The sequence below is a fragment of the Cygnus olor genome, chromosome 4, assembly GCF_009769625.2.
Source record: "Cygnus olor isolate bCygOlo1 chromosome 4, bCygOlo1.pri.v2, whole genome shotgun sequence".
Classification (NCBI taxonomy): Eukaryota; Metazoa; Chordata; class Aves; order Anseriformes; family Anatidae; genus Cygnus; species Cygnus olor.
This window is the reverse complement of record NC_049172.1, coordinates 47,175,689-47,200,378: the sequence shown is the minus strand read 5'-3', so window position 1 is coordinate 47,200,378 and position 24,690 is coordinate 47,175,689. Positions and strand designations below refer to the sequence as shown.

Here is a 24,690-nt window from a genome sequence, read left to right as displayed (position 1 = left end):
CATCCTGATGAAACTTAGCTTCTTCAGTCATGAATTCTAATGTGCACATTTGCTCAAGCACACGAAGCCTGTATCAAATAATGGGCTTGATACTTGACAAATGTTGCTTTCAGATGCTATCAGGAAACTTGAAGCGTATGCATTTCCATTGGCTACCTGATTATCAGAGTAGTTAATCACTTTAATTTGCATATTTCTGTCCTGAGTGTATATCTTCGTTTTTGCACAAGTTAAAAGTTCTCATGGTAATAGTTGGCTTACCATCAGACAGCGCTCAATTAAAGAAAGTACAGATTGACATGAGCTCTTCTGTGAGGTAGATTGCTTAAATCTATGGGAAAGCCGCGTGCAGAAACCTTGAGGTGATGTTCATGTAATTTGCTGGAGGCCTTGTGCTGTACTTAAGATGAACAGAAGACAGATAAAAGAGCAGAGTGGTGACATTTTTTTTTTTTTCCCTTTGGCTTGCATGAATGTTTGGAAGTACTTTCTGTGTAGGCTGTTTCGCTTTGCTTCTGTGTATAATTATTGTTTACATGATTCTTCCCTACTGATGAAGAGAAGGAAAAACCTAAGACTGGGAAGCTGGGCTCAAATAAATGCCCTGTGGTTCGCGCTGCTGTTGGGCTGAGAAGGCTTCTGACCAGTCTGGTGGTGGGAACATGCTTAGCTCTTCGCTGCTTGTTTAACATGGATTTAAATAAAAAGAACTACTTTTGGGTTGACTGCTTGAACCGTCGGTGATTTCAGGGTGGATCTTAGTGTCTTCAGTCTATGCTGAGTAGTTGCATGACTTAGTGAACATCTGTAATGACTTTATTCTTATTTTTACTTCTTTTATTTTAAAATATAGAGAATAAAATGTACATTTATGGAATGAATATTAACCTTTATCAAACACTAGAGGATTTAGAAACTGAAGATAGCAGAGAGTATCTTCACTTTGTTCAGGTTTCTGGATGACTGAAAATACTTCAGGTTTGATACCTGAATACCTAGAGTTTAGGCTAGGCTTTTAAACTTATTTGAATATGAAAATGCTTTTAAAATATATTTTGCTTAATGTTGTAGCAGAACTGTAAGGTGCTTATGTTTTTGTCAAGAATACTTAATGTAGGTGAAATGGATGGAGTTGTCAAATCTTAACGTTTTAGTGTTTGTTACTCCTCACTCATTGACCGACATACTTCCTCATTGATTTTTAGCATGTAGGAATGTTCCCTTAGAAGAATAATAAAAGATCGGTTGACTTCATTGGCTTGTAATTCTTTTTTCCAGGTGGCTTCTCAACTGTGTTCCTGGTACGCACCCATGGTGGGATACGTTGTGCACTGAAACGAATGTATGTTAATAATGTGCCAGACCTCAACATATGCAAGAGAGAAATTACAATTATGGTAAGAAACGCATTATTTGTAACTTGAGAATGTGTTCATTTATAATACACATACATCAACTGTGTCTTTAATGACAAATGCAAATAACTGCCATTTCTGTAGTGCTAACTTAAATTCTCAAACCCTCTGTGGGCCACAGTTATGTGACCTGAATGATACTGCTGGTTACTCACACAAGTAGTGCTATCTTCAAGATGCATGTTGTTCTTCCAGTTGGCATCCATTGCGGAGGTAACTGATATGGCAGTAGCTGAAAACTTTGAACTCACTTGTTTGGTCACAGCTTCGATTGGTTTTGAGCATTGAGATTGGGAATTTACCTTAGGATGGGCATGGCTAGCCTGATTCTTCTATACCTCCTACATGTCAAGTGTACTTGATATTGTCTACTAGATATTACTACTTGATAATGTTGTTTCTGAGTGCACGTGTTTGTGTTGGCAGTGTTGAACAAATAGCACATAAATGCTCTTTATTGAATTACAGTTGCATTGTATTTGATACGTAACAGTCACTAACTGCTGGCAGTGGTGGGCTTCTGTTCTATTTCTGCTACTTGATAAAGAGTAGTGCATGGGGGGCAGGAGCTCACTTGGAAATCATAAATGGTTGTAACGAGAGCTTGTACTATTTGCTAACGCTTTTCTGCGCTCAAGTGTAATGTGCATTTTTTTTTTCAGAAAGAGTTATCTGGGCACAAGAACATTGTCAGCTATTTGGATTGCGCTGTTAACTGTGTAAGTGACAATGTTTGGGAGGTACTCATTCTCATGGAGTACTGTCGAGGTAAGAGACCGCTTTTCTGGTTTTCAGAGGGAATGCAAGGGAAGCGTTTGTTTTTGATCACCTGGGATTTTGATGTGGTGTCATTTCTTTAATTTAAAAGGATAGTCTACATATCTCAAAGCTGGAATCCATTAGTTGTTTTTGCTCGTTTGTGTCGGTAGTTAGGCATTGAATTGCTGAACACTGAGAAAATGCAAAAGCCAGTTTTGCACAGCTTAGTTGTTAAGTAAAATTAGAAGCAGTGAAATTACTTCTGTAAGTAGAAACTGAAATAGTTCTGTTCTACTGTTTGGTTAAACATGTAGCTAGGACATAGTTTTATAGGAAAGACTGGAAAACTTTGGGCAACTGTTCTCCCACCTGTTTTTTGTTTCAGGTCGCTATAGTAAAGATTCTTTACTTTTACTTGACACGTGACTTGTTTTGGATGAGCATAGTATTGGTGATTGTGAGCATGAAAATAATAGTCCTGTGTCCTATTTGTTCATAATGTAGTTGTTTGAAACAATATGTAAAACCAGGTTGTTATAGACTTCCCCCCTCTCCCAACCTCACAAGTGTGTTGGAATAAACCTGCCATGAAGTAGTGTGGGTGAATTTCTCTGCCCTTTGTGGGAGCTCTCTTCAGACTCCGCATCAGTGGCACTCTTTCCTTACCTAGAATTGTTAAAGAAATTAGAGAAGAGCTTTGTGTTAGGGATAGCTTATTGTCACGGAAAGTTTCTGTTCAAACTCACTCCTACACTTTGCTTCTCGGTTTGAATTCTGCTTGCGTTGTTTTGAAGCCACGTGGATGTAAACCATCAGATGACTGGGCACTGTTAGTTTTTTCTTGTTCAAAGCATCCTTGGGTAGAAGGAACACTCTCCAATGCCCCATAGATCTTCATCTGTTAGTGTTAAGTGAGCATTGTGATAGGAAGAGACTGGTATGATCTGGTAAAATTACCTCAAGAAACAGGGAAATAATGATTGCCAATCTTAAAAAGAAACTTCTGAAGAGGTTACGTAAGGTCTTTCTCTAAGGGTGGATTCAGGTCCCTTTTTTTCCTTAGCCTCTCAGTAAGACAAAGGAAGGCTGTCTAGATTATGAATTACTTTGAACTCAGTTGGCTGACAGCATGTTGGCTGTGGATCTGAATGCAAGAGACACTTTTGGGGTAACATCTTTGATGGATGATTCCTTCTGTCTGCAACAATTTGTTAGAAGAGTTTCAGTCAGATTTTTTTTATTTGAGACATAGATTTTTCTGTCTAGGGCCATGTAAGAGTGAAAGTTTGGAAACAATTTAAAAAAGAGCAGTGACACTGGGACACTGTGTTGCGTCTTATTTGTTGGCTTTTTGCATGTAAGAAAAATTCTTTCTTCTGCACATGATAGGAATTATTAAAATAAAAACTTCTTTGTTTCTTCTTTAGCCGGGCAGGTTGTGAATCAGATGAATCAGCGCCTGCAGACAGGCTTTACTGAATCTGAAGTAATGAGAATATTTTGTGATACCTGTGAAGCTGTTGCTCGATTGCATCAGTGCAAAACCCCTATAGTTCACCGGGATCTAAAGGTACGGACTTAATAAATAGGAATGTCTAGGTAAAAATTGGCAATACACTCAAAAAGGATTGAGAACGAAGGAAGTATTTCGCTAAGACTGACTTCTAGTTACGGAAGGATTTACTACTGATAAAATTGGAACCAGAGAAACTGAAAGATAGGGCCACATACTGCTTGATGCTAAGTTTGTGGATTGGTTTGCTGATAATTTCCTTGTTTATGCACAAGGAAAAGAATGCGTAGTAACAATTAAGTTGGAAATTAAAGGCATTATTTTAATCTAATGTTGCTGTTTCTGTGTCAACTTCCTTTCAAGGTGGAGAATATATTGTTAAATGATAGTGGAAACTATGTTCTCTGTGATTTTGGCAGTGCCACCAACAAATTTCTTAATCCTCAAAAAGATGGTGTTAATGTGGTTGAAGAAGAAATTAAAAAGTAAGTTCACTTTTAAGTGGCCTTTATAAGCAATGATTGTGCTGTGAGGTAACAGGATACATCATTGTGTATCAGATGAAAAGAACTGTGAGCATTGTGTGCATATCATAATAACAATATTAATTGAATAGTTTGAGCTGAAGAAATGTTCATGTGGATATAGTAAAACAGTGGAACTATTTGCTAATGTTGCTTTTTCTATTTATCTACATGTTGTTTTTTGCAAGACAGACTCAAGTAGAATAAAACTATTGAAAAAAGCACGTGATTTTGAAATTTACATAAATGAAAAATACATACGTTGCTGCTGGCCATTTTAGGAGTTGGATATTTTAAATTTTTGCTATTTTAATATAGCTAACCGTAAAAACATGAGAGGGAAAAAAAAGTATATATAAGCATTAGAAGGGATTTACACAGTCTTATTTAAGCAGTGCTGTTCCATGGCTTTTCTCCTAAGACTGGTCAGAAAAATATTTTAACTCTGTTGCAGGAGTACTCTTGAAAACATGTATTAGTTCATTGTTGTCCCTTCAGGCTAACTGCTGCAGAGGAATAAACACAGGTTACGTGTTCTCAAGTTATTAAGTGATACATGTGTTCTTTTTTCATCTATGCAAAGTACTTTGCTGGTTTTGTAATTATTTTGAGGTGGTAGTTGTTCAAAGCGTACATACTGTATGTTTCAATAGGAGATGGGGAATACTCTTGTGGGGCTCAGCCTTTCACATGACTGGTTATTGCAGTATTACAGCAGCATGACTGTTGGTTACCATAGCACATGTACTGGGGAGCTAAATACGAAAACCAAATTTCATCTGACTTCAAATTATCATCCATAATAATAAATATTGTATTGCTATTGTAAATCTTTGTGATGCTATAAATGAAATAAATGATTTGCATAGCTTAGGACAATTTTGGGTGTGTACTGGAAACGTGTGTGTGAACATTGTGTGCGAACGTTGTGTGCATGGCAGATGCTAGAAAAGAGATGCTAGAAAAGGCACTTCAGTTTGGCATGCTTTTCGTCTGCGTACTCTTTCAATTATGTGCTGCTAGGTATACAACACTGTCGTACAGAGCTCCTGAAATGGTCAATCTTTACGGAGGGAAACCAATTACTACCAAGGCAGATATCTGGGTAAGCAAAAAATAAAATCAGTTTTTACGAAATATGTAACTAATTAAGGGGTGTAATGGTTAAAAGTGACATTGAAAAGCTGAAAAACTAATTACTTTAAGTGAAATGTATAATGCAACTATATCACGTAGAATAGAATAGTGGTATCTTTTGGTGTTTAAGTTTTCTGGAATTAAAATTAATGCAATGTGTGATGATCATTTAGATTGGGGATATAGGAAGTGGTTAAGACACACACACACACCCGCCCTTTTTTTGTTGGCTCATTTTGCTGCTTGATAGTTGCCAGTGATTTCACATGGAAACCTGTTGACAGCATGACAAGGAAATGTGTCTTTATTAGGTGATGTGCTTAAGAGCCATTACAGTGAAGTAAATAAAGAGTAAATTCAGCAGAAACACCAGTGGTATCTCTGGGTGATACAGGAATGTGAATGTAGCTCTTGGGGTACGTTCTAGTTTTGGTAGCTTCTTGTCTAACATACAAGACAGTGGGAAAGAAAGCCTTTTTAGAGCAGCTTTATATATCAGCTTGTCACATCAACAGTGTTTCATAATGCAGCTACTACATAACTGTGTAAGCATCAGCTGTAGCTAGGATGCAATTAGTTTCTCGTTGGTGCTTCTTTATTGTGTAAATGGCTTACTCTCATCCTTTTTTGGTGCCTGTATTTGTTTTTACAGGCACTTGGCTGCTTGCTGTATAAACTTTGTTTCTTTTCACTTCCATTTGGAGAAAGTCAAGTTGCTATTTGTGATGGAAGTTTTACCATTCCGGACAATTCCCGATACACTCATAGTATACACTGTTTGATAAGTAAGTATCTGGGCAGCACAACAATTCTTTTGCCCTGTAAATCAAATAAAACATGAAAGATGCTACTGGTGTAGATGAGGGACTTGAATATATGGGGCAGACTGGCTGGGTTCTTGAGTGAGTTGTGGGGGTTGCTCTTGGCTACCGTCTGTCTTGCAACTCTTGCCCTTGAAATGAGGCACCCCTTCACATAACAGGGCTGTGCCACCAGGTACAGAATTGAGAAGCTGGCCTACAAGGAGCTTAGCAAACCTGGAGCAAACTTCTTAGAAAATGCACCAAAAGAGAACCTAGTCGATCAAGTACAAACAAGTCTTTCTCCTGAGAAGATTCTCCAATCACCTACTGTGTTTTAGGCATTGAATGGATGAGTTGGTTACTTGAGAGTTTAAATCACAGAAGAAAGCACTTCAGAGATCTGCCAAATAAATGGTATATGTCAACTCAGAAAAGCTTTCTGGTCTCTTCGGGAGGCATGGATTTTTTGTCAAGGGTGGTCTTAAACCACAAACACAGAAAGGTAATGAAAAGAGTAGCTCTTGATTTATTCACGGTCTCTTTTTGCTCTTCTGTACATTTTATCTATGGGATGTCAGATGAATAGTATTTTCTATCCAAAAAAGAAAACTGGATTACCTAGATGAATTTGTAGTGCAAACTGTGTGTAGGTACATGTATGTACAGAAACAAATTGCACTGGAGAGATTTTTATAGTAGTTTTATGGTTTGTAACTGAATACAAATCTGATCAAGTTTGTGTGCAACCCAGAGGGTTGGACAAGAACTTTGGCAAAGGTTTGAAAGCATGGAGAGGTATGGAGGAAAATTTTGGGGAATAACAAGTTCTAGTGGTTTGTCTATTACCTGAATATAGGGATATTGGGTCAAATAATTACAGCGATAGTGAGTATTTTCAGTTGTGTGTCTCAACTTTGAACAGATTAACTTGAAAGAGTGTGTCTGGCACAATATGAAAAATTCAGGCCATTGGAATAGGTGCTCTTAACATCTGTCTTCAATGTGTAGAACACACAGTTCATGCTCTTAAATAAAAAGAAACAGCAAATTCAGAATGTGCTTTTGAGGTTGTATTCATTAGTGAGAAATAGCAGGTACCAAGCCTTCTGCAAATACTGACAAAATGAGCTAATTTTCAAGTGATTAAATAGCTTTCTCTGTGTTAGACAGTGTTACCTTAAGAAGAATAAAGGTTGGAAGTGTGTCTCCTTACAAGCATGATCTGTGATTTATAAGAGTTTCAGTTAACTGTTGTGCAAAGATAAGCATTACTTCCTGGCATGAAATATATGTGGGTGGGGAAGAATTTCGTAACGTAAACTTCCCTTCTGTCCTTTTGGAATGGAAGCTACAGAAAACTGCAGCTGATCATAAAAGGTATTTCAGGGACTTCTGACTTCATTTTAGTTTTTTTACAAGTGGAAAAAAAATACAACAGTGGCGAGCTGAACATTGTCTACCTTATAAGCCTAGCACTTCAGAATCAAGTGTCAGGAGTCACCTCACAGACTGCTCTGTTGCCACATAATGGTGCTGTCACAGTTAATTCAAATCAACTTTACGTTATAAAAACCCAATTAAAAATAGAATTTGCTGTGAACTATTTTGGTCATGAGATAATGGCTTTGAATAAAATCATAAGATCTGCCTACAATTATATTATTACAGAAAGTGGTTACTTCATTTTATACAAAACCTTTTTTACAGTTGGTTATACTACTGAACAGTTTTGGAAATGTAGCTTCCATTTCCTCGTCAGAAATGGTAACTTAAACTTTCATAGGTTCTTAATTATCTTCACAGCTGAATATCTTCTAGAGGATTTGCTTGCCTAGAAAAAAAATTTTCACTGCTTAGGTAGGCTTCTCAGTCATTTAGACAAGATTTCCTGATTACCTACTCAGCATCCTTTTGTAAACAAAACAAACTAACTTTTATTTGTTTGGCAGATGTCAGATGTTCTTATAAGGGAAAATAATATTTGGGGGTTACATGAGAAATCCAGCCTCTTGTGAGGAACAAGTCCTTTTGTCTATGCAACTAGATTTTTTTCAATATTTCAGTGTACGTAGCCTAGTAAACCTACCAAACAAAAGATGATGTAGAACCTTAGCCTGATGTAGACAGAGACATACCTGTCAGTCTTCTGTAAGCTTCACTGAGTTTTGCATTACCGCTAGAAAATTCTAGTATTATTCATGTTTTTCTGTTGCTAGTTTCAAGTTAGCATGTCTGAGCTATCTTTTCCACAGCTGATAGTCAAAATACCAAACAGCATGCATCTATATCAATAATATTTGACCCCAAAAACTATATTTAACCAGACAATAAGCATTGAAACAAGAGCATAATGATCCCTTTGGGGGAAAGCTTAGTTGGTAGAATAGCTGAATTACTTTGTTCTTGGTGGTAGTAAACTAACTCAGTAGGCTATTTGCTGTCAAACAATGACAATTTGATCTTACCAATTTTACAGGATATATGCTTGAACCAGATCAAGAACAGAGACCTGATATCTTTCAAGTATCTTACTTTGCCTTTAAACTTGCCAAAAAGGATTGTCCAGTGTCCAATATTAATGTAAGTAGTCTTTGATTTTTTTGTGGTTTTAAAGGATTTCGAAGGTCTTCTGTAGCATTGGGAAAAAACTAGCAAATCAGCTGAGAAAGAAGATTTCAGTTTCTTATTAACCTTGTTCCTAAATTTAAAACATGGAGCAAAATAAGTTTCCCGTTGATACTGTGTACAAGTAATGTTATATCTCTAAACAAAATACTTGGGAATTTTGAGGGCATAGCTCCATGAATTGCATTGATATTGCACCAGTACCTGACTTGTGCTTTGAACTTGTACAAGTTTTACGTTTAATACAATTAATATCAAGTACGCTGTAGAACTTATTGACAGTAGAAAATCTTTGTCGTGTCAAGAGCATTTGGGTTTGTTCTGGATAATCCCTTCTTTCTTTTTAATCAGCCTTAACCGTAATATTAATTGGAAGGGCTACAGTGAACTGAAAGTAAAACAGAATAGTGTCTTGGTTTGCCTGCTTTCCTGGCCTTGCTTTGCATGAGAGGTTGAGCTCTGTTTGAAACTCTGAACCTTCTCTCAAAGATGATCTAATTGATGGACTAAGCTACTGTGCCATAGAATTGGAGGACACATAATGTTCTATGTTATAAAGAGACTCCCAAGGTAGGCATTAGGATGTTAGGAAAAATTAATTTTGAAGCACATGTCAATTACAGTAAACTCTGTCTTCAGAGGCAGGTGAATGAATTTAACTGAGATGCCTTTGAAATCTAAAACCACTGATCCTTGGTCCTGTAGAAGAAGGTGTTCAGTAATGTGTGTTGCTTTTCGGAAGCTTAGCATAGGCTTAGCATTTTTCGATTGTTTTTTAAAATTTAAAATAATAAATCAGAAAACCTTGGAGTCATTGCTGTTTGTAGGCAAAGGCTAAATTTCAAGTGTTATGAATGGTTTTACATAAGGTTGTTGCAGAGTGCAGTTAGGTGGTGCAATAATTATAGTTTCTCTTTTGTACTGAGATAAAAGCAAGTGGATAGCTTTATCCTGATGTAACATACACTTGAGAATTTACTATGTTACATGTTGTAAGAGCAGTTTCAACTTATTCAAGTGATTCATATGTCAGTTTCTTGGATTCTTTTTCCTGTTGGGAAGGAATTACTTCCTTCCTTGGCCTTTTGCCTTGTCACAGACATGTAAAAGTAAAAGTGCTTGGTGTATTTTTACCAAGTGAAGCTGATTTGTGTGTTTCCCTCCAACGCTCAGACACTTCTCTACTCTGACAGCAGTAAAAGTAGTTTACACCCTGTTTTCTCTTGCTCCTGATTTCCTCTGGTAGTGCTCGCCTCTCTGGCACCCACTGCTGTCTGAAAGAAGGAGCACAGCACACTGCTGTCTCAAAAAGAGAAGAAGCACAAAAATACGCACCTGGACATCCCTAATCTTAGCCGTCAAAGTTCATGAGAATGTAAGAATCACCATTGTAGGTTAGAGCAGAAGTGGGGTGAGTCCAGTATGCTGTCTGTGACAGCAGCCTGTTTTTTCAGGGGGCAGTCAGAGGTGGGCTTCTCTTTTGCCAATTTCTCTCTTGACTAATTCTGGTACTTGAGGTAGTCTTCAGAAGTAGTATTGTAAAATTGATAACTCTTGGTTATAATGTTTGTGACCAGAGTTAGATTTGCTTTCTGTACTCTATGTGAAGATTACACTTGTATAATTTCACATTTTCTGTCTCCCTTCCCCAAAATAGCCGTTTTCCTTGGTTAAATGCAGCTTTGGTGAAAAGTAATTAATTCAGAAATTAAATTGAGAGGTTCTTTAAGCTTTGAAGTGGCAGATGAGAACTGCGAAAGGATATTCTGAAGAAAGGTAGTTAGTTCTGCAAAGGGCAAGAGGAGTGTTGAAGTTGGCTCAAATATACTGGTGAACTGGAGACCAGCTGTTGGGAAGATCCCGGTTCCTGACTGGGTATATTTAGTCCCTTTCTGGACAGATGAGGATTTTGAAACAGATACTTGAAGTCCAGAGAGGAGAAATGACTTGAAGTTGCACACTGGCTGTAACTTCGCTGGTGGAAAGCTGCAGGATGTGGTCCTTCATTTTCTGATGTCCATAAGCTGTGGTGTCAGAAGTGCCAGCAGGATCAACCAAATTGTTGGTGCTGTGGTAAACTAGCAGGGAGGATGGTGACTGTGGATTTGTAGTGCCTTTATCTGCCACTATTGTCATTGAGCATTTGGGACTTAGGGAAAAGGAAATTTTGACCTTGCATAGATGGAAAAGGCAAGCTTGGCTTTGCACACTTGGCAGAGGTAGGGGAAGGTAGGACATTGAAGACAAGCTTATCGTTATTGTTGGGCCCAGTATCTTGCTGTGTGCCTGCTGTTACTGAGGTGGGGTTGCATTTCCAGATTGCATTGGTGGAGGAATGTTTTTCAATGTGATTCAAACACGGTATGAAAGAAGTGAACTGGTTTATAATTATTTGCAGTATTGTTGTCTCTGGCTAGAGAAGTGGGCTAGTATCAGAAAGCAGAATGAATTTATATGTGATTAGGCTGTGATTTGTGAAAGGGTATTAGTTCAAGGACCATAGACACTTAGGTGCTGTGTGGATTTTGCATTGCAGTGGAAGAGCTATATGGGCTAAAAAACCTACTGTTGGTTTAGTCGGTGTTTAGGCTTTGCTTTAATTCTTAAACTCACAGATAAAATTCATCTTTATTTTGAGCAGTTACAAGAAAACGTTTGGAGAAAATGTTTTACCTCATTGTTGGTAGCTGGTAAGGTATAAGTGAACTGAAGTAGTTGATATAATAGTAAGTCAGACCAGTAATATCTACATTTTTTACTTTCGTAACAGATAACGGGACATAGAAATAGTGTTAAACAAAATCTCTTTCAATTTACAGCCATGTGACTGAGTTCTGCATGAAACCTTGTAGCATGAAAAACTTGAAACCAAGTATTCCTCTTCAATTTGTAATGATTTTTTTCTTTCAGGATTTCGGTTTTTTAATTTATTCAAATTTATTTTTCCCAAGAATTCTCCTGTCCCTTCAACTCTTCCTGAACCCATGACAGCTAGTGAGGCAGCTGCTAGAAAAAGCCAAATAAAAGCAAGGTGAGCAGATGACGTGGCTTTACTTTGTTTACTTTATTTGTTAATGTTGTTAAGCTGCACATTTGTCTGAAACTTGTTTTCATGTGCTTCCTAATAAAAATGATCTGAGTAGTTCTTTAGAATAGATAAACTGTGTTTATAAGTGCTTCAGATCTCTTTGCGGATTCCATTCCTTTGTTTTTCATGGTTTTGAGAATCTGCTGAGAGAAACTGAGATCCTATTTTGTGATGGTATATGTAAGTACTAGCAGTCTGTTCCTTATTTGCTTAATTTTATTCTACTGTCATGAGTGAATTTTGAAATAGATTTCAGTGGGGGGTGAGAATAATATGGTACAATTAAACTGTTGTGTGGAGTGTTATTTAAATGTACAATCATCTCATTCGTTGTTTGAAGGTAACTGGACTTGTATACAAAAATTCAGATTTCTATACCAAAACATTGCCTTGTTTGTACTTTTAAGTAAAAACTGAAACAAAACATTGAGCGTTTATTCATGCTTTTTAATTCTGCAGTGGTATATGCTGTGTGCTTAATACTAAAACTGTAGGAATTCCTTACACTTTTATTCCTTGTTAATGAAGTTTTTCAAGTTCTGAACCTACAAATGTGTGGCTTAATTACGTAGATGTCCAGCTATAATTATCAGCAACTTCATTAGCATATCATGAATGAGAAGCAAATGAATGGGCTCATTTAAGCCATGTTTTGAGCTGTGTAGATGTGTGTGTTGTTTTAAGGTAATGATTGCTTTTGCTGGCTCTACTGTCAGTTGGTAACATGCAGTGGCAGGCCAGCATAGAATACTGATGGCATAATGTTTTTAACTCTGACTGCTAGATGCTAGTAGGGAAACTCATAGTTCTTCCTAAGTCATGTGTTTCTGATGGCTTAAGTTACAGAAGGTTAAGGCAGATAGATGTCTCAATATAATATGGTAGGAACTAATATGAGGTGTTAGATACTGGAGCTCAGCTGGTGAATTAGTATTTTTAAGCAGTTGGATAATTTTAAGAAATGCTTATACTGTAACCTGACAGTGAGATTAAACTCCGCAGTCCTTTTTTGAGCATCTTCTTTACCCTGGGGGAATATTATACAGGTCTGAAGTACTGCAGGGTAGACACACATATTTAGAGAAGTTTGAGTGATACAACTACTAGAGGTTAAATCTCTTTTGAAAGTAGAAATGAATTGACTTAACAGATAAGATTTTTCTTAATCTTATTTCCTGTATATATAAACAGTAATCATATCTCTAGTCACAGGATTGCTGCCTCGAGCTTTGCAGATAATTTTTAATTACTACTGTGAACTAAGGAAAGCTTGCACAGAGAAATTTAATCAAGTGCTTTGGTCTCCTTGGGAATAATCCTGTTGCATGGCTCCTTCTTAAGGTGTTGTGCAGCAGTGCTATCTTCTATGGCTGCAGTGGGTGGTGAGAGGAATTGTAAAAACAAATTTTAAGCTATTTAAAAGCAGTTCATAAGTACAGTACCACATGATTGAGATGCAATTGAACTCTAAAGAGAGAGGTATTTAATTTGAAGAAGAAGCAATCATTTTAATGAATTTTCTTCTGTGGAAATCTTGTTTCAGAATAACAGATACTGTTGGACCAACGGAAACCTCAATTGCACCGCGACAGAGACCAAAGGCCAATTCAAGCACTGCCACTTCCAGTGTTCTGACGATCCAGAGCTCAGCAACTCCAGTCAAAGTACAAGTTCCTGGTGCATTTGGTAATCGTGGGCAAAAAGGTATCTTACTCAAGTTTTAAGGACTGACTGAAACAAATGAAGACTTGAGTTTGTTTCCCTCCTTAAACTAGTAAGGATAACCTTTGGAACTTAATTTCACTTCCTTTTTTTTTTGTCAAAAAAAAACCACCACAAATCTTCATCCCTTGTGGATGACTCTAAATGTGCAAGTGGTAAGTTTGAATAGGTGCCACAAAAACTAAATGCAAATAGTTAAGAAGTCAAGGTATTTTTTTTTCCAATGTACATAACACTGATTTTATTTAGACTAACTTTCCCGCTGCAGACTTCGGGATAGAAGTTCATGCTCAGTTTTGACTACCAAGTAGTTCAGTGCAAGCAGTGAACTCTTTGGTAATCAGATACAGCTTTAATTCTCTTAGGAAAAATGCATTTCCTGTGCCTCAGTAAGTTACGAGATAGTAATAAAATGGTGCTGATATTGGTAGGCTGGCATCATGTAAAAACTTTACTCTTCTAATGATTGACCAGAGCATTTCACATTGTACTGTTGGTGCAACAGGGTGGCAACAGAGCTGTAACTGAGATAAAATCATGTGGCATTTTCAATAAATCCTTTCTGAGGATCTTTACCTCATTCAAAGAGAGTTAGGGCTGTACTAATCACTGAAATAGTTTTAATTTAATTTTGAGTACTTTCCTAATTGCACTCCGTGATCTTATGTGTTTTTGCACTGAAGTACACGTTTTGACTGCTAAGTTGTTGTGGTTTATCCTGGCAGGCGGCTAACCACCACATGGCCTTTTGCTCCCCCCACCTGCACTGGGATGGGGAAGAAGAGGGTTAAAAACTCGTGGGTTGAGATAAAAACAGTTTAATAGGACAGGAAAGGAAAATAATAATAGTAATCATAATGATAAAAGAATATACAAAGCAAGTGATGCACAGCGCAATTGCTCACCACCGGTGCCCAGACACCCCACAAGCAGCAGCCCCTCCAGTTTTATTGTTCAGCTCAATACCATATGGCATGGAATATCCCCTTGGCCAGTTTGGGTCAGCTGTCCTGGTTCTGTGACCGCACAGCTCCTGCTGCATCCCCAGCCTCCTCATTGGCAGGGCAGTATGAGAAGCTGAAAAGTCCTTTGCTTAGTGTAAGCACTGTTCTGTAACAGCTAAAAACATCGGTGTGTGGTCAGCGTTATTCTCATCCTAAGTCCAAAACACAACACCATACAAGCTACCAGGAAGAAAGCTAACTGTCCCAGCGAATACCAGGACATAAGTGAATCAGAGTTATACGTTGCTGGCAGTCCACTACTTGTCAGTGCTGCTCCTCCAAAGACAAGATATTGCCCTGTTGTTGATTTAGCCTTATCAAGCTGAGATGGGATTGATGGAAGAGTAGCTTCAGGGATGGTGCTGGGAAAGCTTCCAATCAAAAGGCCACTGGGAATGTTGGCATCCCAGGTGTAAGCAACTCCTACTAGGTAGGATCCAAATAACATACAACTTAGAAAGCTTTTCGTGATATGACAAGTATCAGATGATTACTGTGCACTTCAGAAGACAAATAAAGCATGCAAGATGAATTGATTTGTGTTAGTAACTGCTTAATTAAAAGGCAGCAAAAATAATTTAATTGTGAACCTCATACAGTGATCTGTTTAAGTAATGCAAAATGTGACCCAACAGCTAGTAAAAAAAAAAAAAAGTTTTAAGGGGCACCAGTCTGTATTTAAACAACTACCGTATGAAGCTGATGTTTGGGTATTTTGTGTAGTTTGCTTTTAGGTATATAAAATGCAAAAGACTTTATTGCATTCTCTCAAGAATGAATTAATCAAATTGTCTTAAGAACATAGAGTGTAAAGGTATGTCTCAGTTTTGAGTCGGAAGAGATAAGTGTGGTTTGAGTTATTAGAAGATAAAAACCAAATTGCTTAATATACAAACTGTACCGCTGGTCAAACTAGGAAGGGAACTACGTTTCACCTTAAAATGTTAATGAAGAGGTCAACTGCTGTGGTAACTCTCTAGTTAAATTTCAGAAATCAGTATGTTAATAGTGTTGTCTTAATATTACAGGAACCCCAAGACCTGGAAATGGGCAAGAGATCTTGCTGTCCCAAGGGACCACTCAGCATCATCCGCAGCAGAACAGAGTTCTCCAGCAGCTGCAGCAGGGGGACTGGAGACTACAGCAGTTGCACCATTTACATCACCAGCAGCAGCACCCTTCAATTCAGGAGGCTTACATTCAGCAGGTACAAGTCAAATGTGTTACAAATCTTGCTAAAAGAGCAGCATTATATTGTCTGTTAGTAGCATTTTTAATTGTGCTCTAGTTAAATGCCTCTGCTGTTGTGACCTGGCTTCTTTCTGCTAGGTTAAAGAGAGGGACTGTAGCTCCTGCCCCTTTTTTTTTTTAGCTTTGCACATTTGTCTTTTGCATAGGCATTGTAATGCTTACCCTGGAAAGTTGAGTTCTTTGTGCTGTCTCACTTTGTTGCTTCACCCAGAAACCCTGCTTGCTTTGAATCAACGCTGTGTGGCCCAAATTAAGGTTTCATGTATGCATGAACATGCTTGAAAGAAATATTAGGAGTGATGTAGATGATGCTGCGCTTGTGGTAGATGGTATGCTTCTGGTGTGTAGTCCGTCTAAGTACTGTTGTAGCTGTTTTCGCTTTCTGTTGGTCAATGAAGAGCTTCCTTTTTGTAGTTATGTCAACCAATATTTTTAATGGATTCTAAATATCCTAACGCTGTCCACCTTGCTTACTGTCAAGTACGGTTGTTTAAGTTGCACAGCATAAATACTCTTAAGAAGAACCAAACAGCATCTAGATCAGATGAGAAGTTTCAGAGTCTGTCCAAGTTGCTTTGTATTCCATTTTTTTTCTTGTTGAGTCATGTTATTATTAAAAAGCACAGCTGAATTGCTTTCCAAAGAGATATAGTACTCCTGAAAATTACAGAAGTTGGGGTGTTAAATGGCTTGCCTTAGAAAAGGCAGTGCAAAATACATATTGTAATTTTTTGTTAATCAGGATGGTGTTAGCTAGGGGAAAAAAAAAAGGAAAACCCTCCAAGCACAGAGTCATTAAAATGTATTGACAGAGTTATAAGCTGATTCCTGGTCATGTGGTGTCTTAACTGAAGAACACTGTTGAGACACAGAGATGATATTTTAATCAATGCTTCTTCTAAATATCTGTATATTCTAAATGAGGGGATTGTGATTTTTTTCTTCTGTATTTTGTTCTTCTTTCCAAATACAGTATCAACAAGCAATGCACCAGCAGATGGTCCAACAGCAGCTGTTGATGCAGTCTGTGTACCAGCAGCAACCTTCCCAATCTCAATATCCTGCTATGGTATGTCAAGAATGGAATGTAGATGGCACAATTTTCAAATATATGTTCAGTTTATAAGTCTGTTGTGAAGTTCCAGCAACACAAGTTTGCAAGTACACTTTTAAGTATTTAAAAAAATGTTGGCTGTTATTGCTTCTCTTGGTTCAAGTAGAGAAGTCTTTTTAGTTACTTTCTCAGTGGTTTCACGAGAATGTAAATGTTGCACACTCTTTGTGATGCAGCTACAGCATGGTGTAAATTTAGACATATAAAAGGTATTCATAAAGCAAGAAGGCTAACTGGCATAAGGTCGTTTTCAGAAGTCAAAAGAAATTGTTGTGAAACTGTTTCTTTATTTGTAAGAACATGGTATGTCGAAAACTAATTTAGTGCATGTATGTAGTTTTCAATAGTTATAAAAAGCTAAGCAATATGTTGGAAGAGGAAGAAATCACAAGGCAATTCCTTTTCACCTACTTAGTGGACAGACTGGTTTCTTGCTTCTGGTGAAGCTACTAGCCTTTTCTGGAGTTTGGCAGATGTTGGTGTGTTTGGCTGTGAGGCCAGTATTATTAGTTAGCAAAAAGCTTCGCATTGTCTTATGAGAATTTTAGTAACATGGTGATTGTCTTATTTAGGTGCAGCAATATCAGCAGGCTCTTATACAGCAGCAGATGCTTGCTCAGCAGCAGCAGCGGTTGCAACAGCCGCAATCTCCTGAATTTATCACTTCTCCACAAGACTTCTCACCAGCCTTAATCTCCTACCCTGCATCACTTCCAGTGCATGCTGGAATGGTGGCAGATTCTCCCTATGCTGCAAACAGGCAAGTATTCTGACACAGGTGTACCCGAGGATTACTAATTTCTTATGTTGCTGATTGTAATGAGCACTACTACCCTTCTGCACAAATTGCTTGTTTCAGTAGTAAAGAATTGCTAAAACTAATTGCTTAGTGGTAATGGATATTTGGGGCATCGTAGGGGAGGAGACAGGGACACTCAATTCATCAATAGATGAGCCTGGTAGAACTTTAATTTAAGACCTTGTCTTCTGTTTTTCCTTGTCCATGGGCTTTTCCCAGGAAACTTGACTGCTGACCACCTTGCTTTGGGTGTTCATAGCATATATTTAATTAGGCAGTGGGCATTTGAAACTTACGTCAAACCCTAATTTTACCATTTCCTGTTCTTCAATCCAGTTTGGAGGATACTGCTTTAAAATAGGCTTTATAGTTGAGATCGATTTGGTAGAGGTTCCAACTCTTCTGTCCGTTGATCAGTAGTCTGACTTTGTTCTGTGATGGAATATATCACTGAGAAGGTCCCTTTGAAGGAGCCTGTGGATTTACCCTTGTTTAATAAAGTATAATGAAAAATGACTTTCACATGAATTCTCACTGGAAGCAATATGTGGAATTAAAGTAATAACAAAAAGTTTTTTCATAACTTAAAAAAAAAATCACATACTTGCCTAGCTTCACTGATGTTCTGAGTTAGGTTAGTTTGAAATAGAAGCCTTTTGCACTTAATGGTAACCCTGCAGTGTGTAGTGCATGCAGTCTTTGTTGATACGGGTTTTCAGTTAATATTGAGACCTGCATGTTTCACCTGCTGCTGTCATTTTTAATCTCTTCTAGCTGTGTGTTGAAAGAGTAAAAGGCAAAATATTTTCCTGCTGGGTTGATACACTGTATTGTTTGGCTTCATCACACCAATTAGGTAGTATAATCCCTAGCAGAGAGTATTTGCCTGTGCTTTTGTGTCCAGATCTGCCACTTAACACCCGTTCTTTGGTCAAGCCTATGGACAGAGTAAATGGTATTCTTATGTGTGTATGGCTAAAGATTTATGGCTGCTATTAAGCTTCAAATCAGTGACTAGAGAGCAACAATTTGCATTGCTTAAGGTTGATCTTTTAACCCAAAATATGACTGCTTATCTTACAGCAAGGGGTGATTTAATTTCTCTTGACGTACTACGTGTATTGCATTGCATTGTGATGTATTACATGTTGCCCTTCTCTCAGTAGAAAGAGCAAGTAGTCCTGTAGGAAGGCAGCACATGAACTGAGAGGAGGGAGCCCTTTGCCCTTCCTCTTGCCTTGGAGAGATGGTTGCTCGTGGAGCTTTGGCTGCATGTGTGGCCTGCAGAGCCTGTCTAGGCATAGATGGAGAACCATTTAAGGGGCAGTAACTTGCTATTTGATTGCTTTTCTAGTTCAATTCAGACAACTGGAGAAGTGGTAGACTTAATTTGCCAAAACTTGCTTGAAAGGGAAAATGCATCTGATCAAAGGTTTTCTAGTATCCTAGCAAATAAGGAGAGTTGATAAAAATTTTGAATATACCTGATAGGCTGTTTTCTTTTTTTTTTCTTAAGAGAGCAAGACTGTCTGCTATGACAGTATAGGAATTAACAAGGTGAAATAGATTTCTTAGTCTTGCAGATCATTCTGACAAAAGGTTCTGTGCTTTTGTTACAATTAATAAATTGACAAAATGTACAAGGTTTGCATACAGAAATGATGCAGTCAAACCACATGTTCTAAGCAATTCATTTTATCATAAATTAGCTTTCAGATATATTTCAGATAAGCCATTAATGCATATGTGTTATTTGTATATAATATTTTGACATAATGAAGCATATAATCCATTTTCACCCAGATAGACAATCCTATAACATTACTTTTTGTTTCTATGAACTGACTTTATAGGTCAGGTATTCCTGATGCTGAGGCAATTACCAGTTACCCGAAGCAGAGCATCAATAACCCACCTGATATGTCAGGCTGGAACCCATTTGGAGAGGACAATTTTTCCAAGTTGACAGAGGAGGAGCTGCTGGACAGAGAATTTGACCTGCTAAGATCAAGTAAGGGACGCTTGAAGGCTTATTTTGCTTCAGAGTAAATAAGGGCTCCATAGTTACTCAGCAGTGCCATCACCTGTCTTATCGAAGGGCCGTGTGGTCTGTGTACAGAAAATTCTTTCTGAGCATTTGAGGGCAGAGTTGGGCCTGTCTTCTTTCCTTTCTCTTTTTGAAAATATGTGCAGTAGGAGCTCACTGTCTATAACTGGTAGTTACTGGCTGCAGTACTGCAGAAATGGCTATATTTTAGCTCTTAAGCACTGCTTACGTCACCTTGATTGTCAAAAAGCTCTGAACAGCAGAGGTATGTTGTCAGAACAGTTTGGCTGCTTGCTTCATTCCTCTTCAGCTTTTTTTCTTGCACACGAGAGCAGAAGATTCTGTGGGTCTGATATGTCCTTTGAAAATGCCTGAAAGAAAAATGATCTATTACATTATGTTAATGTTTTGTAATGTCCTTTTTGATGAGTGGCTACATGTAAGGGCTGCTTTATTGTTCTGATCTGGCAATAGTTGAATAAAATTTTTTCTCTTGAAGTCAGCTATCTCAATGGTTTTTACTTGAAGTTACTTCCTTTTTTTTTAATTACTTAACACGTGTTCATTAGATGCTCTTCCTAAAACTAGTTTTGTCAAGATCAGATTTATTTGCAAGACTTGTAAGATGCGACAATGTCAAAAACCAAAACAAACATATATACTCTCAGCAAGTCTATTACAATTAAAAAGATAGTAAAGTGGAATTTCAGGTAATTGGGGAAAAAAAAATGGTGCTTTCAGTTGAGTCTTTTTCTTCTTGGATTTCTGAATGCTTAAATGTAGCTGAATGAGATGTGCATGTTACACGTTCATCCTGAAGGAGCATCATTGGTATGATTTGTGTCAGTCTCCAGGGGTAGCTGATGGTTTCCACTTGTTTCCTGCGTTGATCTCATAAGACTCCTATTTCTGAGATGCAGATGTAGCCTTATTTGCATTCTGCAGTAAAACAACCATTCTTGCTATCATTTTGAGGAAATGGATAACATACTAGCTGAAGAGTAAACGTTCTTTGCAAGTCTAAGCTTGTAATTTGAAATTATTTTTCAAAGTAGTAGAATTGAATAGGTTAGGCTTGCTCGTTCCAAAGAAAGCCTTAGAAGACTTTGAAGTGATGAACCCTTGAATGTGAAGTAGGTTAGCTTGAATCAAAAGGTCAGTATAACGTTACCCATTTCCAGAATCTTTATCTGACTGATGGATTACTGACCATAGTTAAGTTAAATTTTATTAATTTAGTTTGGCTAAGCCATGTGTTTTGAACAAATTTAAATAGAGAAGAATATATTAACCAAGGTTATATTTGAAGTGGCTTTACAGAAAAGCTGGAAGATGCTGTATAAAAAATTGTTTGCATGGTGTAGCTGAATAGGCTGCTTATAGTAAGCTGGGAAAGTATCAACTGTTGGATGACATGAAGCAAAATAACCAAATTTGACTATTCTGTTTTACACAGTGTGATTGTTTACAAATTTTAATGGAAGTCTATAACAATAAAGAGTTATTTAAGTCCATGGCTTTAAGAATGGGATGTTTACCTTTCCTTGTAGGCTCTCATAAGCTTCCTATAAGGCTGTTCAATGAGGAAGCTTTATGACAGTCTTGGACACCTATGCTATGTGTATTTCATTCTGTACACCTCATTGTTAGGCCTTCTGACGTTGTATTTAAGTTGGGTTATGAGGATTTGATACAGAACCATACAAACACAAAGCAGAGGGTGGCTAAGATAGTCATAAAGCTGTCCAGAGGTCCCGGCTGTCACTGCTTGCCTCCTAACAGTCACAGCTGGCTCACCAATGTGAGAGCATGACAGTGCAGTCCCGTTGTAACTCCTTTCCATATGCAAAATGCTGAACTGGATACGAACTGTTAGACTGCATTTGTAGAAGAAGAAATTAAAACTTGGAACTAAATGCTGCTAATGGCTGCCATTAAATCTGTAGCAGATAGGACAGTTAACTGCTACTTTAATTCCATTATCCTATGTTTGTACTATGTGCTAAAATGCTATAAACACTTTAAAGAATAGATCTAATTTAGGCATGTTTTTGGCTCTTCCTTTACCTCTGAGCACCAGTAAATCAATGCACAGAAGAGCTCGATATGATAATACACCATATACTTTCAAATGCTGTACGAGGAAAGTAAACATAACAGCATAGTTCTGCTCAGTAATAACCAATACTAGGGTTTTTCAGTCACTGGAATACAGAAAATGTCAAAAATCATTATCGTTGACTTGACCAATAGTACACTAGGTGGCAGGCTTGTTTATACATAATGAGATTGAGCTGGATGGAGATTGTCTTAGGGCTTCTGGCTTGATTTCAGTTAGAGGTTAAGTGGAGCTGGTGGGGTTGTTAGTTCTAATCTGTGTTTTTGTGTGCCCACAGATACATAAGTAAAAGATTTCAAGGTACTTTTAACTTTTTTTTTTTTTTGGTATTACAGGAGTTGTGCCAAAGATCTTACTAGCTTCCCTTGCAGTGTTACCGCTTCTGCAAAATATTTACGCTGAATTTTGTGTACTTGTACTAGCTCAAATTTACCTGGAGTAATGAGAAATTGGGAAATTTGTTGTACAATTAAAGATTGTGGCTATAAAACTAACTGTGTAATACTTTCTGGAATTTTCTTGAATGTGTCTTAAGGATCAATGCTCAATTCTCTTTAGATTTAGGTTATCTCTTATGAGAGAAAGTTGGTGTTTTACTGCCAAGTAATTGTGTTCAGTTTTTGAGTTTACTGTGAATCATTTTGCCATCTGGACAAAGGAGAATTGAAGATTTGGGTTTGGTAAAGAAATTGTTTTATTTTCTGTTACTAAATCCACTGGCTGTCCTGTCCTGTAGAACTCATGTACAGTGTTGCGTAAGTCTGTTTTTCGGTTGTGTTACGTAGTGCTGAGTATGGCATTCAGAATGATAATCCTTTATTTCCATGTGCAAAAGCTTGGTTTGTATTGTTGAGCTGATGTATTATACATGAATTTAAAATATTTTTGAATTTGTTGCTCATGCCAATAATACTGGAATATATACAGCCTTTTCAGAGGATAAGATGTCACTATTTTTGTCAGGCTATCTTTGCTATTTGATTTTTTTTTTTTTATTTATAATAGGTTAATGTTTGGTGTACTTAGTGATGGGTATTGCTCTGGTGATTCATTTCTTTCTCTTTACAAAGGGATCTAGCTCCTAGAGCAGAATACTTTGCTTAGACTTGGTGAAGATTTCCATAGTAAAAAAAAAATGATCATTGCTATATGAAGTAATAAGCAGTTGCGTGAAGATTTCTGAACTGAGTACTTATTGTGGAGCACTTTGATGTAGTCAAAAGATTGAGTTTGTGGTCTCTGTGTACACTGTTTGTCTGGTTTTTGGACTGTTACTGAAGGAGATCCTGTAATCACTTAATGCTCTGTGGAACTGGGAGCTATGGGCAGTCAGCTTTCTCACCAGGAACAGATAACTCCAGTACACTTCACACTGCACAAAGATTGTTGTTAGTCCCAAAACCATCTCAGTGCTTTAGCAAAGACCCCTGTGGATGCAAAGCCTATGCTGCTCTGGGCCTGTGCCCTTTGCAGGATGTGTAGTCTGAAGGAACTGAAGAGCTGTAGCACTTAGCAGGTTTTCTTTGTGCAGATGTGCTTCTGGTACTTGAGACAGTCCCCAGAGAGCTGACTTATGAGCAGTTTTGGGCCTGTCACTCAAATGGAAACAGCTGTATGTCTTGTTCGTGGGATAAATAACTTGTGAAGGGTCAGCAGTGGCGAGTGGTACCTGATCATAGCTCTCTTATATCTGCAGTCTCAGCTGCATTTGGATAATGACTCTGGTTTAAAAGCCTGAAAAGTACAGAGGACTAGTTGTTTATATTACTGAGCACATAGGCTGCATATAATGTGTAAAAGATACCCTCATGTTAAGCATTTGGTCAGGAAATATATGCTTCTGGTTAGGCAGAGGTATTATTAAAAGAAAAAAACAAAGCAAACCAAAAAACAAAAACAAACAAAAGTTTGTGCAAGTGAATTTTTCTGAATGGTCAAGAAGTATGAATTTAAGATGTGCAAAATCTTTAAAACATAACAAACAAAACAAAAAAGTAAAAATCAAGTATATAGCTCCCTCACCCTGAAGAGTAGATATCTTTATGTTGGCATAACACCTGCCATTTTTATTTTATTTTATTTTATTTTTTGTTCTGTTTCATTTTTATTTTTTACAGACAGGCTGGTGGACAGGAGAGCATCTCCAGATAAGAATGTGGAGCTACATTCTGCTCCACAGAAAAATCCTCCCGAAGATCCCTTTGGTTCTGTTCCTTTCATTTCTCACCCAGGCAAGTTACAACTGTAACATCACTACCTCATGTATATATGTCTACTTATATCTGTATCTGTTGTGTATGTGTGTCCAGTTAAATGACCAAAGAAAGATAAAAGATGTTGGCTGCCTCATTACAGTAGATGGTTTTCAACAGTTTTTTTTTTTTAAGTTGATTACCTCTAAGTAAAAAAATACCTCTGCATCCAATTCCTGGTACTTGAACAATGTACAGACACTGTAGTCTTGGCAGTGAAAATATATTGGACAACTGCAGTATGAATCTCATGTAGAACCAGTAGTTCTTCTGAAAGCAAATTACTTGCTATGACCAGATTTTGATTCTTTCCTATAGCCTTCTTCTAAATAATTCTGTTTCGTTAGTTCAGTTTTCCAGCCAAGTTAAGAATGTGTGCTTTTGCTGCACTGAATTGAATAGTTTTTGGAGAAAGTTGGGTCAAAACAAGAGAAATACCATCTTGTCATATGTAAATATGGAGGGGGTGGGATTCACTGTGTTTTAGTTGAGTTTTTTTTTTTTTTAACTTGGATGGA

The 24,690-nt window shown here is 37.5% G+C and overlaps 1 protein-coding gene across 6 annotated transcripts in view; it reads left to right on the top strand.

The window, feature by feature from the left end:
• BMP2K (BMP2 inducible kinase) overlaps positions 1-24,690 on the top strand; it is a 103,654-nt gene that overhangs the window by 61,338 nt on the left and 17,626 nt on the right. For 5 of the 6 annotated variants that reach the window (XM_040555628.1, XM_040555627.1, XM_040555631.1 and 2 more), the window contains 14 exons: positions 1,279-1,397; positions 2,078-2,183; positions 3,602-3,744; positions 4,051-4,172; positions 5,235-5,316; positions 6,001-6,133; positions 8,628-8,731; positions 11,728-11,807; positions 13,408-13,568; positions 15,619-15,797; positions 16,815-16,910; positions 17,528-17,715; positions 19,608-19,765; positions 24,038-24,151. In XM_040555628.1, coding sequence (XP_040411562.1) covers positions 1,279-1,397; positions 2,078-2,183; positions 3,602-3,744; positions 4,051-4,172; positions 5,235-5,316; positions 6,001-6,133; positions 8,628-8,731; positions 11,728-11,807; positions 13,408-13,568; positions 15,619-15,797; positions 16,815-16,910; positions 17,528-17,715; positions 19,608-19,765; positions 24,038-24,151 — 1,785 coding nt within the window. The remainder of the gene's footprint in view (positions 1-1,278; positions 1,398-2,077; positions 2,184-3,601; positions 3,745-4,050; positions 4,173-5,234; positions 5,317-6,000; positions 6,134-8,627; positions 8,732-11,727; positions 11,808-13,407; positions 13,569-15,618; positions 15,798-16,814; positions 16,911-17,527; positions 17,716-19,607; positions 19,766-24,037; positions 24,152-24,690) is intronic. The other variant, XM_040555629.1, reaches the window with a different exon arrangement.